We start from the raw sequence: 12,556 nt of genomic DNA, 5'->3' as shown, positions 1-12,556 counted from the left end.
CCAGTATTGTCTGTAATCATGAGCCGAGGCGCGTAACAATAATATATACTTTTCGATACTTGCTCTCCCTAGAACCACGGCACAAGAAGACGACTGAGTCCTGATATATGAATCGGATTATCACTATTACTATTATTGACGTTATATTCATGGAGCCCGAAAAATGAAATGCCAAACTGTTTGCAACACTGAGATTTCGCCCACTGTAAATCTTCATCCGTACGACGCCAACAGCAAATGTAACCATGCAAACCAAGTGGCTATTACTCTCCATCACTATTGGACATTACTTCATTCCAATCACGATTCCATAAAATAAGATATTGCACTCATTTAATTTGGTTCCACCTGAATTCTGATCAGCTAAAACGTTTCCTCATGCTCGCGTGTTACGAACGCGAGCGGACTTCAGAGTCCTTAGTATAAACCTACCTAATCCTGAGCCACAAATCTAAGAGTATTTTGGAGGTACGTTTTGTTCAGTTAGGTATACGATAATTTTGCTAAGTACTGGCATGCAGTGTTTGCAGCACGAGCGATCGATCGGGGAAAATATTCCTACCAGAATTTTCTATCAGTCAAGTTTCGTCGTTTAGCTTGACATCGTTGCACGTATCCACCAGCGATGTTATTTCGCATACTATCGTTCTTTTTCGTCATGTTAAGTACTGATTACTCCTACTCGGAACATAGCTCACTATTTAGGGATAATCATGAGGAAAAACACTTCGATCGCGTGCTCAGAGCACATCTGACTCAACCGGGGGACATCACGCCTATTGCCGTTAGCTGTATTCTATACGGTTGTCTTGGCCGCCACGACTGTAGACACTGTGGAAGCATTATACAAACCCCAGCAGTTAGTCACATTGGAACAAGCTGGACAACAGGGTGCCATTGCTTGTAGGCTGGACTGGCTTTCTACTGATCTATGGTGCTGCCATTATGAAAAGATAATTCAAGACACAAATATGGTTATTGAAGTGATTCCCCTCACCGGTTTTCCTCGCTTGCGGTTGCGCACCTCTGGTCATCCAGTAGCCGAGGCGACTGGCATAGTTTTTAGCCAGCAGGATAGGAGAATTCTGCTTGGATGGTTGCTCGTTGGAAGTCGTTTATGTGCTACTGGTCTAAGTATGTGAGAGTTCTCCGTAAACGGCCAGTTATCACTGTCTGTTTATTCTATTTGTTTACGCTCGAGCAGACTGTTGTTCCAATACACTCAATGACAGTTCATACGAAGCTAAATTATGCTGAACTAAACGTCAAGATACTGATGTGGTTGAGAGAGTTATGGATGGGTAGGATTGGGCAGAATTACAGCTGCTGAGGCTCAATGGAGGTGCAATCGAGGTGCAAATACAATGGGAAACACCTGCTACAGTTATGTGCGGGTCACATAATATTTCAGTGCAGTACAAACTTCCGAAACGACCGAAGCCGGTCGACCACATGATGTCTTCCTAATATGAGCCAACTCCCGACGAAGACGGACCACATCGCTATTGGTAATATGTGGCAAGACAAAATAAAGACTGTTGCTCGTTCTGGAACACCTATGCGGTTCAGATCACGCGCCTGCCCGTTGCGGATCCCGAAACACTTTTAGGGGGGGGGCACGCATGATTCGCGCACCTCACCTGGCCTTTGATAAAAAATCCCGAGACCTGATGCGAAGCGGACCTACAAAAGACCAACTACTGAAGCAAATTACGGACAAAACGTCTTCTGATGTTAACTCTTACTGGAAGGTGGGGTGTGCAACCCTACAAGAAGCGGAGCACATCGCTTGGGCAGCAACACAACTAACCGCATCTAGGCACTGGATCTGGAGAAACTCTAACGTTGCTGAGAGCTCGAGCACTTATTCTTCCTAGTCAAGAGTAGAGTACGACGAACCGTCAGACGTCAGTTCAAGAGGAGGATCTGCGCAGATCGAACTACTTAATGGGGCAAAAAGTTGAAGATATGGAGGAACCAATAGAACTTGGGAATGTTCGAAAAATATCCCATTGATAAGCGCATCAGGACAAAACGGTCTCCGGTGTGTGAAGCAATTAATAATAAAAACGGCTGGCTCATCCCTAAAAGAGAGGAATATCTGGATCATCGGACTGAACATTTCCAGCAACAAATCAACTGGCTACCTCTAACTGTACAACCGGATTCTCAAACCTCCCTGGACAATGACCTTTGAACCTCAGATGATTCTAGAAATACGCGAAAGACATTTTTCCCTCAAAGCTGCTGTCTCTGACGCACTCGCCTCCACTCTGTTTAAGTGGAGTGAAATCCTTAGCAGGTGCTTGTCGAAATTATCTGCCTCTATCTGGGTGAAACAGACCGTCCCAATCAACTGGGGCGAGTCGTGCTAATTTTCAAGGTGCTACTATTGCGTGCATCGCCTATTTCACATCAACTCAGGAGAGTGCGTAAGCACGTGAATCAAGAGCAGGAAGCAAGATTCCGTCCGGGAATAGGCTTTGTGGACCTCAGCTTCACACTCTCTCAAGTGCTAAATCAACGACATGCTTAGAGAAACCTTGCATTATTGATATTCCCTCTTTATGGTGGTATTCTGTCTTGTCGACCGATTCGTTTTTCTAAACGCACTTGTGTAATAGAGCATGACGCAGAAGTCACCATCGTATGCTCTTAGTATTCGTATACTTGTGGGCTCCTGACAGTATATAGGGAGTTCTCCAAAAGCTTTTCCACATGGCAGTGGTGTCCAACAATGGTGTTCACTCTCTTCATCTTTGTTTAACTTCTTCATAGACTAGGTGAAGAGGCGAACTCTGGAAGTTCGTTAAAACCCCAATGTTCGGATCTCTCCGAGCAAGATCCTTGACGACACTCATTTTCGAAAACGAGCATAGACAATACTAGGAAAGCTAACCAGAGGTCATCCGGTACTTCGGCGAGTGCTTCCCACTCGCACAGTGCAAAGCCATTCTTCGGGACGTGCAGTTTCTGAAAATGACTCTAAAAATCCAAGGACTGACACTGAAAGTCGTAGAACGCTATCTCGGAACCGGTATTAGCAATGACAGAATTGTGACACAAAGTCAAGTCAACCTCAAAGGCCAGGACTAGTTTTGTCGATCGGCGACACTTGTAGCTTGAAGAACGCATTTTGATGGGTCTCAGAAATTTCGGTATCAGACTGGAGTGCGAGTTGTATTGTTGAAAAGTTGCGAGACTTGACTAGCTCAGTTGCGGGATTTGAGATATCTTACGACCTCTGACCATCTACGCCTCAAAATTATAGCTGGAATCCGCTAGAACCGCTGATCTTACAACGAACTGTTTCAGAAAATAGCCACCGGTAAAGTAGGAGGCAACGCAAGCCAGGTTGGCTGGGATATGTCATGCATACCAAGTTGTGGTCTCTCGGGAATAGCGTTGTACTCCGTGCCCGATTCAGATGGCGGTGAACAGAATATGACAAGGCAAAGGGAAATGAAGGAAAATCAGACAGTGCGACGGTGCGACGTCAGTTTGTCCGCCAGTGGCAGAGTATACACTACGATAGTGCTGCATCATGAAACGGTAGCGTAACCTATACGGGCCTTTGTCGATGACAAACATCTAGCCAGGCACAATCTGATGCGACTCTAGGGCACCCGGAAATTTGCCGAAAGCAATGGAGCAGTAACATCAGCAGGGCCGTTGGATTCTAAGGGAATTTTCCATCCACGGATCCACTGGATTTTCTTCAGTTTTCCGTCGCTGCAGGTTTGGAACCAGGACTTGATCAACTCCTCTAGAAAAACTGACAGTTAAACAGGCTACAGAGCCGTACACACGCCTTCACACCCCTGACGACACTATTACAGAGAGCCAGTGAATAGGATTCTCTCAAAAGAGGCGACAAGGTATCCAAAAACGGTCGTCTTCAACCCTAGTGCAGAACTAGGAAGACCACTTCAACAAATTTTCAACGAGTTATTGCAACCGGTTCAACTCAGAATATCTATAAATCGCATCAACATTTGTAAAAACAGATTTCCGATCCCCACTTTACGCTAACTACCTATTCAATTTTGGAGCTGCAGAATTTCCCCTCTAAGCATCTGTCGTGATGGTGTGACCTAAGTGCTCTCGATAAGGTTACGACTAGGAGCACGAGCCGGCCAATTCAACACCCTCACATTACGGTCCTGTTTGTTCTTGTGATGACTGACGATAACGATCACTGCATTACTTAGATGTATGCATCGGAGAATGAAAATAATTATAGTCGGTCTGTGGTATCCTTTCAGTGCATAGCTGCTGTGCAGCATGAGGGGTGAAATAGTACGGAAACCTAGACAAGAGCCATGGAAAAGCTGAGACTGGGTTCGAACTAGCGACCCTCCGTTCAGCCGTCTCGCTTTCTTATCAGTGAGCAATCTGGAGCACCGGAATCAGTAAAAGTGCCATACAAGTGATTTATACGGATTTCGAGCAGAAGTGGCCATAAAACAACACTGAAAACCATCATAAGGTTATCGAAAAACTGAGGTAAAGGCCCGGATTTAGAGCCGCGGTTGAGTTACTGAGGTCTAAGTAACATATAATTCAACAGGATGGTAGATGCCGAACGGCGCACACTGGCTGGTAGACTGACAAGTGGTCTCCTAGATGCGCATGTGCGAATTTCGGGTGCATCCATCGGATGTACGAATAGTCAACCACCTGGACTGGTTCAGACTGGAAAATGTGCAAAGGAAATACTTGGAGTTGCGTGCACTCACCGAAGATATCCTGAGTTGTCTGAATTTGACATACAGGAAACTTCATTTCTAAGCTCGAGCCATTTTGGAAATCGTGTCAGGGAATTCTTTTCCATTGCAAAATCCTTTGAAAAGTAGTGAGAAGGGCGAAACCGGTCGTGGGCTGTCGAAGAGTTTTCAGCAACCTTGTGAGTAGTTTCCTTTATGAAAATATACTGCGATATCTAGAATATCGTGCCAACTGAATCATGAGGCGGCCTGTGTGCAGCATATTCAGCTGGAGAACATTATAAACGAGAGATCCAATTGAGTCTCCCGTGAAAACCAAATTGATTTGCAGATGAGTGTATTTCTCGAAAAGTAGTGAGACGTGTTTTTACGATTCTAAGTCATGTTGAGAGAAGCTACAGAACTCCTGATTCACCCCCAGTAGATGTTTCGGTTTAACTTTTGTGACTTGTCTGCCTCAGGTTGAGTGCGTGTTTTTATGATTGCACAAAAACTAGTTTTACACATGTACCGCAAGTTTCACCTCAATCATTTGGACGGATTGTGTGTTACGTGAGGCAGTTTCATCATTACATCATGTAATTCCTAGCTTGGTCCTGGGTGGGGCAGACTAGGAAAGCAACTAAAAGAGGGTAGGGCTGATCGGCTGTGGAGCCAACGACCGAATGCATCCTATTCCCGCAAAACCAGCACTGTCTCAGGTTCGATCAGCAGGGGCGAGCGGACCGAAAGACCTGTACGGCGGCTCACTTACTCACTTATGTGGCTTACTATGGTGATTCACCGAATATGGGTGACCCCGCTCAGTTTTCGTCTAATTCGTTTTGCTTGTGTTAAAACCCGGTCTCGAAAACCACTTGCATGCAGAGCGCGAACAGATGGTACTTCATTGCACAGAGGAGAAATGGTAGATAAGACAAGTAATCGAACTGCTACACTATTGAGTCTAGAATAATGAACATACAAACGTCGATGTCATATGGACCTCGGAATTCCTGGATCTTCAAAGTCATGTTAGATATGAAACGGTTCGACGTCAACGTGGCGAATGGCATGTACTACTGGATAGGGACCTCAATCTTGCGAACCTAGCCTGAGATAAACTTTGCCGGACAGTGCCAGTGTGGGGCATCTGTGGTATCAAATCATTTCAGTGGAGGAGCATTGTTGTAAAGTTGAATGAAAAAGTAGTTCCACGGTCCGGTAGCGTTAATCACTTCCTATTCCTGGATGTTTTTACTTGATCTGACATTCTGGCTTTTGTCCGCTCACTAAAAACAGTCCGACATCAGGCGAGTGATGCGCTTATAGCTAAAACCATGAATGGTTTCATAATTCTCACCGGGCATGTCACAAGTCTATTGCGTGTCTGGAGCATTCACTTGGGTCGAAATGTTCAGAACACGACAACAAGTGCAGAAGATATAGAAGATAGCTCATTCCAAGAGATACCTACCCCTTCCCCCGGTGTTCCTCGCTGAGGATATCAACGAGAACTAAAAGGTAGTTGGTTCGATGAAGTTACAGGCATAGAAGAATAAGGTCGTGCGTACGCCGTGTTATTCCGTCAACAAAAGCCCAATGACGAGGAGAGTTTGTGCATGTGAGCAAAAAGTACAGCTCAATGCAGTCGGTGGGTGAATATGAAAAAGGAAGCATAAAACTATCTCACTCAGCACAAAATCGAAAGCAAACCAAACACAAAAATCTAGTCTTCTTAATATCAAACGGATTTTTCGAGGAACACCAGTAAACTTATACCAAAGGATGGTAGTCCGGGTCAAAATGTCAATTGTCTTCTTTACATATGTACACGGCGGCGGTCTCAGATGCCTCGGTAAACATATCTGACATCGTGGTTGGGGAAGCCGTTTGATAAACAGGGACGGGAATGAAATTTGTCGGAGCCGAGCTGAGTTCACTTGCAAGCAAAGGGTAGATGTTTGTGAGATCCAATCTACTGGAGAGGATAACCTTGTGTGTGAGCACCGGAAATGACGCAAAAATTAAGAGAGAAAACAACAAAAAGTGAAAAAGAAGACAGTATTATCTCATCGGTTTCGCTGGTTGTCTGTGACATAGTACATTTTTACATCGGTCAGAAGGAATGTCACTTTCTTTCTCATACGGCAAATACAGACAACGGACGATCACAGCCACTCACGATGGCAGTAAATTTGCGCACACTGTACATGAACCGGTCCAAAAGAGGAGCGAAATCTCAAGATTTCCGTGAGTCCGCTGTTGGTTTGGGTGGAGGGCTTGAATTACTGGATTGTATCGAAGGTTGAGATGGTAAGACAGATACGGGCAATCGCGTGTCAAGGATCAGATTACCTTGTGCGTCCTTCACACGCAAGCGTCCTGAAGAGTACCGTGTCTCGTGACGACCATCAGGGAACACGGTTTTAGTTGTACCGTCTGGATAGATACGACACTAACGAAGAAGGAAATAAAGATGTGTTAATATACCCCGCGGACACAGAAAACCACCTAAATAAATATGAACTGAGGACCTTAAACCAGACGCAATGCATGGATTACATCTTGCCCAAATACAAGTGCCTAGCTGCCATGCCAACAGGAGATACAAGGGCTGGGATACTGCCAGATTGCTCGAGTCTAGACACGAGAAGTCGAGATACTGAGGTTGGGTTCGAACGACGGACCATCCGACCCATAAGGTAGCGCCTTAACCACTGAGCTATTTCGAGCTCAGATCAACACCTATCCTGTCTCATTCAGACAGGCATGAATCTCACGAACTGATGGGCTCGGCACTGGTTACAATTCAGAGCCAGAGAGCCGTAATAAGTTACACTGAATGACAACACTGTCTTGTTCGGAAGTCATGGTCATAACTTAAGTTAACACACGAATTAAAGACAAGCTGTGCATTCTCTGAAAGATGCAGCAACTTAGCACTGAATACGCTCTCAACCAGCCCATATTGAATCAACGTGGCCCCTCATTCCACTACATTGTAAAGCTCGACACTGGTCTTCAAGGTAACGATCTGAATACAGTTTAATGATTCAAAGAACCTTTGGAGGAATTCCGCCTAGTAAGTGTCAATTTTCATTGCCAATGGAAGTCAAATTACTCTACTCATTTTTACACCAAACTTATTTGTTTGTTTTTTACATCCTTATTCCCGAAACATTACGAAATATCAGGACAATGACCGGTAGCCAGTACGGAAAGGCTCATGTGGGGTTCGGATCCGAGTTGTCGAAATGGCAGTCCACAATGTTATTCACTTCACCACTCGGTTTACTTCCAACAGTTATGTCGTCATGTATTGTAACCCACTAGCTGCGAGGAGAAGAGGTGTTTTTCTAAACTCCGCACACACAAGGTTGGGACTGAAATGGGAACATGCAAAACAACACCTACACACGCAGGAAAAGACTCGAAATGCATCTCTCACAGTTACGTCACAGTTCGATATACAAGAAGTTCATTTAGGCTGAAGTACACAGCTAATCGTCCCCGAGGGCTTACTTTGATCCCCGTAACCGAGTGTACCTCGCGTTGGCCGTTGGGTAGTGAAATCTCTCGATCCCCATTGGGCAGACGTCGGGAGGTTAGTTCACTACCTGATAGTTTTACCGCATTCTCGCCCTGTGACTTCTGTGTGGACTTCGGATGAATAATCTCCTGTCGACCACTGAAAAAAATTAGGTAAATCATTGACTACATCACTTGGGTGAAACCCTGATTCAGTAACTAAAAATTGGTGATTCAGTTGGTGTTATGTTGATAAAATAACGTTTTGTGGTATGTGCAGATAGATACCATATCTACCTATCAACTGAAGCAAACCGAGTCAGCGTACTAGGGAGTAGGAAGCTGAATAGACGAAGGATGAATCGGTCTGCATCGTCCTGCTTAAACTGACAACTTTCACAATACCCCCAGCTGTGAAATCCAAAACCTATTCCACGGCACATCAGCCGCGGGTTGCATATTTCGCTCACGTCGGTCGAACCACACATGCAACCGATATCATGCCTAGGAACTACCCCAACCCCAGAGGGTTTAAGACAAATAGCACGATGAATGACTGCTGAACGAGAAATATACACAATCAAAACTTACTCGGCATAATTTATCTCCTCTGCTCCGTCTGGATATGTTATTTGGACGGTCCCATCCCCAGCATAATGGTAAATCTAGGAGATGAAAATAAAAACGTTCTATCAAGACCCACAAAGGAAATTGGACTGGGATCAAAGCACTGATGAATTTGACATGTTTATGCGAGGTTTCACCATAAACATTGAACCCATTTCAATGGCTCCGATTAACAGTGGCCGCGAAACAGCAGCTGAAAACAGTAAACAACAGGCAACGAATAGGTGGGACTTCAAATCAGTTAGAATGAGAAAAGAAAATAAACTTCTCGACACCGACTACAACCAGCTTCCACTTGACATACTGATATGCAAACAAGAACCGTGGCATGTGAGCTGTAGAAATAAGGGAACAAGCCTCGTGATCGATCGATCGATTGTTGACGATGAACTGCCAAACTGATGCGATGATGCGGCCTGTGTACGGTAACTGTTTCGAGGATAATAGTAAACTGAACTGTCGTCAGGACGGTTAACTCCTAGATGGGTTAAGCCAGATACTTCATATGGCATATGATCGTGTGCCTCGCTGCGCTCTTTCCTCTTAGACTTGTGAACAAACTCCTAGATTAAGCCAGATACTTCATATGGCATATGATCGTGTGCCTCGCTGCGCTCTTTCCTCTTAGACTTGTGAACAACATAAATCACTCATAATGAGTTGATCTGTGACTTAGCGGTAGTCGACTATCGGGGAAGTGTGACCGATCACAGATTAGCGGCACTGACAAAGATGCCTCTGTAGAAAACCTCTCGCCTCAAACACGCAACTCTCACAACTTCAAATCTATTAATCATTTGGAGCGAAAGCAAACCCCTCAAAAAGACGGTCAAAAGGAGTGACCATTTCAGTTCTTTTGCGAGTAAGATCTCTTTGACGTAGCATCATGTGGGCTTTAGGGGGAGATAGCAGTATTTTACAATGCTTTAGGAGAGACGATAACAAAGATGATCGCAAATGTAAGGCGATGAAGAATGCCATTTTAGTAGTGATTTGGTAGTAGAGAAGCGAAAAGTTTGGGCTCGTCCCAGAGGGGAGAGCCACACTAAGTTCTACATCACCTTACTTCGGGAACTTCAACGGTCTCAGAAGATTTCTAAACAAGCGAGTCTATCAGAAATGATAGTTGAACTTCCATTCGACACAGGGGTCCAGGAAATGGGGAAAAGATTGCCAAAACAGTTCACCTGTTGTGTGAGGGAAGACTAAATCAGCTGAAAACGGCAGACGCATTCCTCTACACGGTCTTCACCAGAACACATCTGGAGCACTGTGCACAAACACACAACAAATACCTCGTTGCTTCAAACAGCCGAGAAACTTGGGGGATGATACATGGCCTTTGAGACTCAGTTTGCGAATGCTAGAATCTCGTAGAGGTCTTCAAGTTTTTGTCCGTTTAAATATACGTCCCTGCACCTAAGCGATCTGAGACAACTCAGGCAAACCGGACAAGCGCTAAATATTTCATGGTAATAATCATTAGTTATGAACTGAACTGTCCAATGAATATTTTGCTGTCAGTGTTGGGGTTCAGACAATATCCTGATGGGGTGTAGACAACTGTTTCGGTGACCTGTCCTGAGGATTGGTAGAGCAGTGCGTCAGCCCCAGCTGAATAGATCCATCGTCTTGACACTCAATCATAAGGTCCCGCCTTCTGTTTCTATTCAAGGCTTTGGTAGACACTTACGTTGTCTGGTTCCGCAGCGTTTATTCTTGTCAGCGCATATATACTACAGTGCATATATGCATATATGCTATGCGTATATGCTACGACAGTGCCTCCGCGACTCCTGACTTTTGGTCAGTGAGGATATCCAGAATATCGTGCCAAATGAAACACGAGGCGCCCTTTGTGCAGTAGATTCAGTTGAAGAATATCGGAAATGAGAGGTTCGGGTGAAATCCAGTTGGATATTCCGTTAAGACCAGATGAGTGTCTTGCACCGGATCCGCACAATCTGATGTTCAGAAGTTTTTGTCCCAACAGTCCGAGCTAATTAAGAGGTTATCGGTTATCGACGTGACACACTACTCATTAGGCTGCTGGAAACCCTTCAACAACCCACGACTGGTTCCGCCCTTCTTGGGGCTCATTTAGTAGGCGCAGTCCCCGAGTCTCCGTCGATCTTATGTTCTGTTTGAACCGAAATTGCACAAAATTCGACAGACACTCATTTGCATACCAATTTGGTTTTCACAGAGACTCACCTGAATCCCAGCTGAATCTCTTGTTTATGATGTTACCGTGAAAACCAAATTGGTATGCAGATGAGTGTACTTGTCACATATCGGTTATCGCTCATTAGATGTGAGTACCTGAAGAGCTTGTTAGACTTCCTTAGGATGACACGATACTTACAAAACCGATGGAATACAACCTAAAAACTCGAGGACAGCTAAAGGACAAAGATTTATGGCAGCCATCCTTTTTATTGTTCATTATACGTCAGGCAATGGTGGCACCAATGTCAGGTAAACCAACTTCACTAGGAGTTACATCCTGATAAAGGCATTACTGCTGAACACTGATGTCGTGCTGTCGATGATGATGATGATGATGATGATGATGATGATGATGATAATGATGATGATGATTGATACAGGCGGAGCAGTTATGAGACGTCTTACTTAGCTTCTACTCTTGACCGGAACACCGTACCGGTACCGACATTTATGCGCCCAGTGTAAATCAACTGGCGTTTCCCGTTGGCTCAAGAAGAGCTAGTTCCCTCTTTTAGTTATTTGTCAAATTGCTAAACAGCTATACTTCTGACATCCGACCTATTAGTTCTAAGGAACCAAGGAGAAAAACCCTCAGCTATCAAATTCCATTACAAGTTATGGTCCACGGTGGCTGCTACATATATTGTGACTAAGAAGCGTTGCGGTACGAATACATGATTGATGATAACGAAATAAAATTACCTAAAGAGCAACCAACTTACCACACGCCCATCTGGCAAAGTTCGTTTGATATCTCCATTGAACAGAGATACTAAGACAGTCTTCCGATCAGGGAACACTTCCTTCACGGATCCATTGGCATACGATATCACAGTAGCACCATTGGCATAGGTTTCCTCGCTCTGACATAGTGAAATGGCACACAGAGCATACGTAAGTTGATAGTACAGATATCACAATGAGTGAAGGCAACCAAAGTTTGGCCAATAACCTGCAGACCCGAAGAGTTTTTGCATTGGTATCGAGCATGTCACATCGATTTTGCGTCTAGCTGCGGTCGTTGACGTGTTCGGTGAGCCAGTTAACTAGGATGCAGGCGTTTAATCACTAATCGAGTCATTGTGGAACGACAGCAGGCCAGTGCCCGCATATCATGTATTGTCTTCCATGCAAATATCGAAACTGCTTTATTTTATCTCGACGTCCAGCACGTCAATATATCTGTTACTGCTCACTTTTATACTGGATAGTCAGCGTACAAAAGATGCGGAGTGAATAAGAAAACAAATGATGCTGCTATTGTCATAGTCAACCGACCTATAGGCTGAGAGCGTTTGACGACCATTGCAAGGAGGCTTCTCATATGATGCTAGGGAAATTCCTCTTTCAACTTATTTTACCCAGGTATGTGCGTGTACCGATGCATACGTAGAGTCCCACGATTCTGTGAAATATGTTGGAAGGCAAGCGAATGGATATTAGTGAGCTAATAGTATGTCTAT

At 44.6% G+C, this 12,556-nt stretch overlaps 1 protein-coding gene across 1 annotated transcript in view; it reads right to left on the bottom strand.

Moving 5' to 3' along the window:
• Nucleotides 1–6,161: 6,161 nt before the first annotated feature.
• T265_00428 (hypothetical protein) overlaps nt 6,162–12,556 on the bottom strand; it is a gene marked incomplete at both ends in the record, with an annotated part of 49,721 nt that continues 43,326 nt past the window's right edge. The window contains 4 exons of the mRNA XM_009164201.1: nt 6,162–7,164; nt 8,232–8,397; nt 8,829–8,902; nt 11,816–11,956. Of these exons, the coding sequence (XP_009162465.1) occupies nt 6,949–7,164; nt 8,232–8,397; nt 8,829–8,902; nt 11,816–11,956 (597 nt within the window). The remainder of the gene's footprint in view (nt 7,165–8,231; nt 8,398–8,828; nt 8,903–11,815; nt 11,957–12,556) is intronic.

This window comes from Opisthorchis viverrini, assembly GCF_000715545.1.
Source record: "Opisthorchis viverrini unplaced genomic scaffold opera_v5_4, whole genome shotgun sequence".
In the NCBI taxonomy this organism is placed as follows: Eukaryota; Metazoa; Platyhelminthes; class Trematoda; order Opisthorchiida; family Opisthorchiidae; genus Opisthorchis; species Opisthorchis viverrini.
Note: the sequence above shows the minus strand (reverse complement) of the source record. Positions and strands in the feature narration are given on the sequence as shown.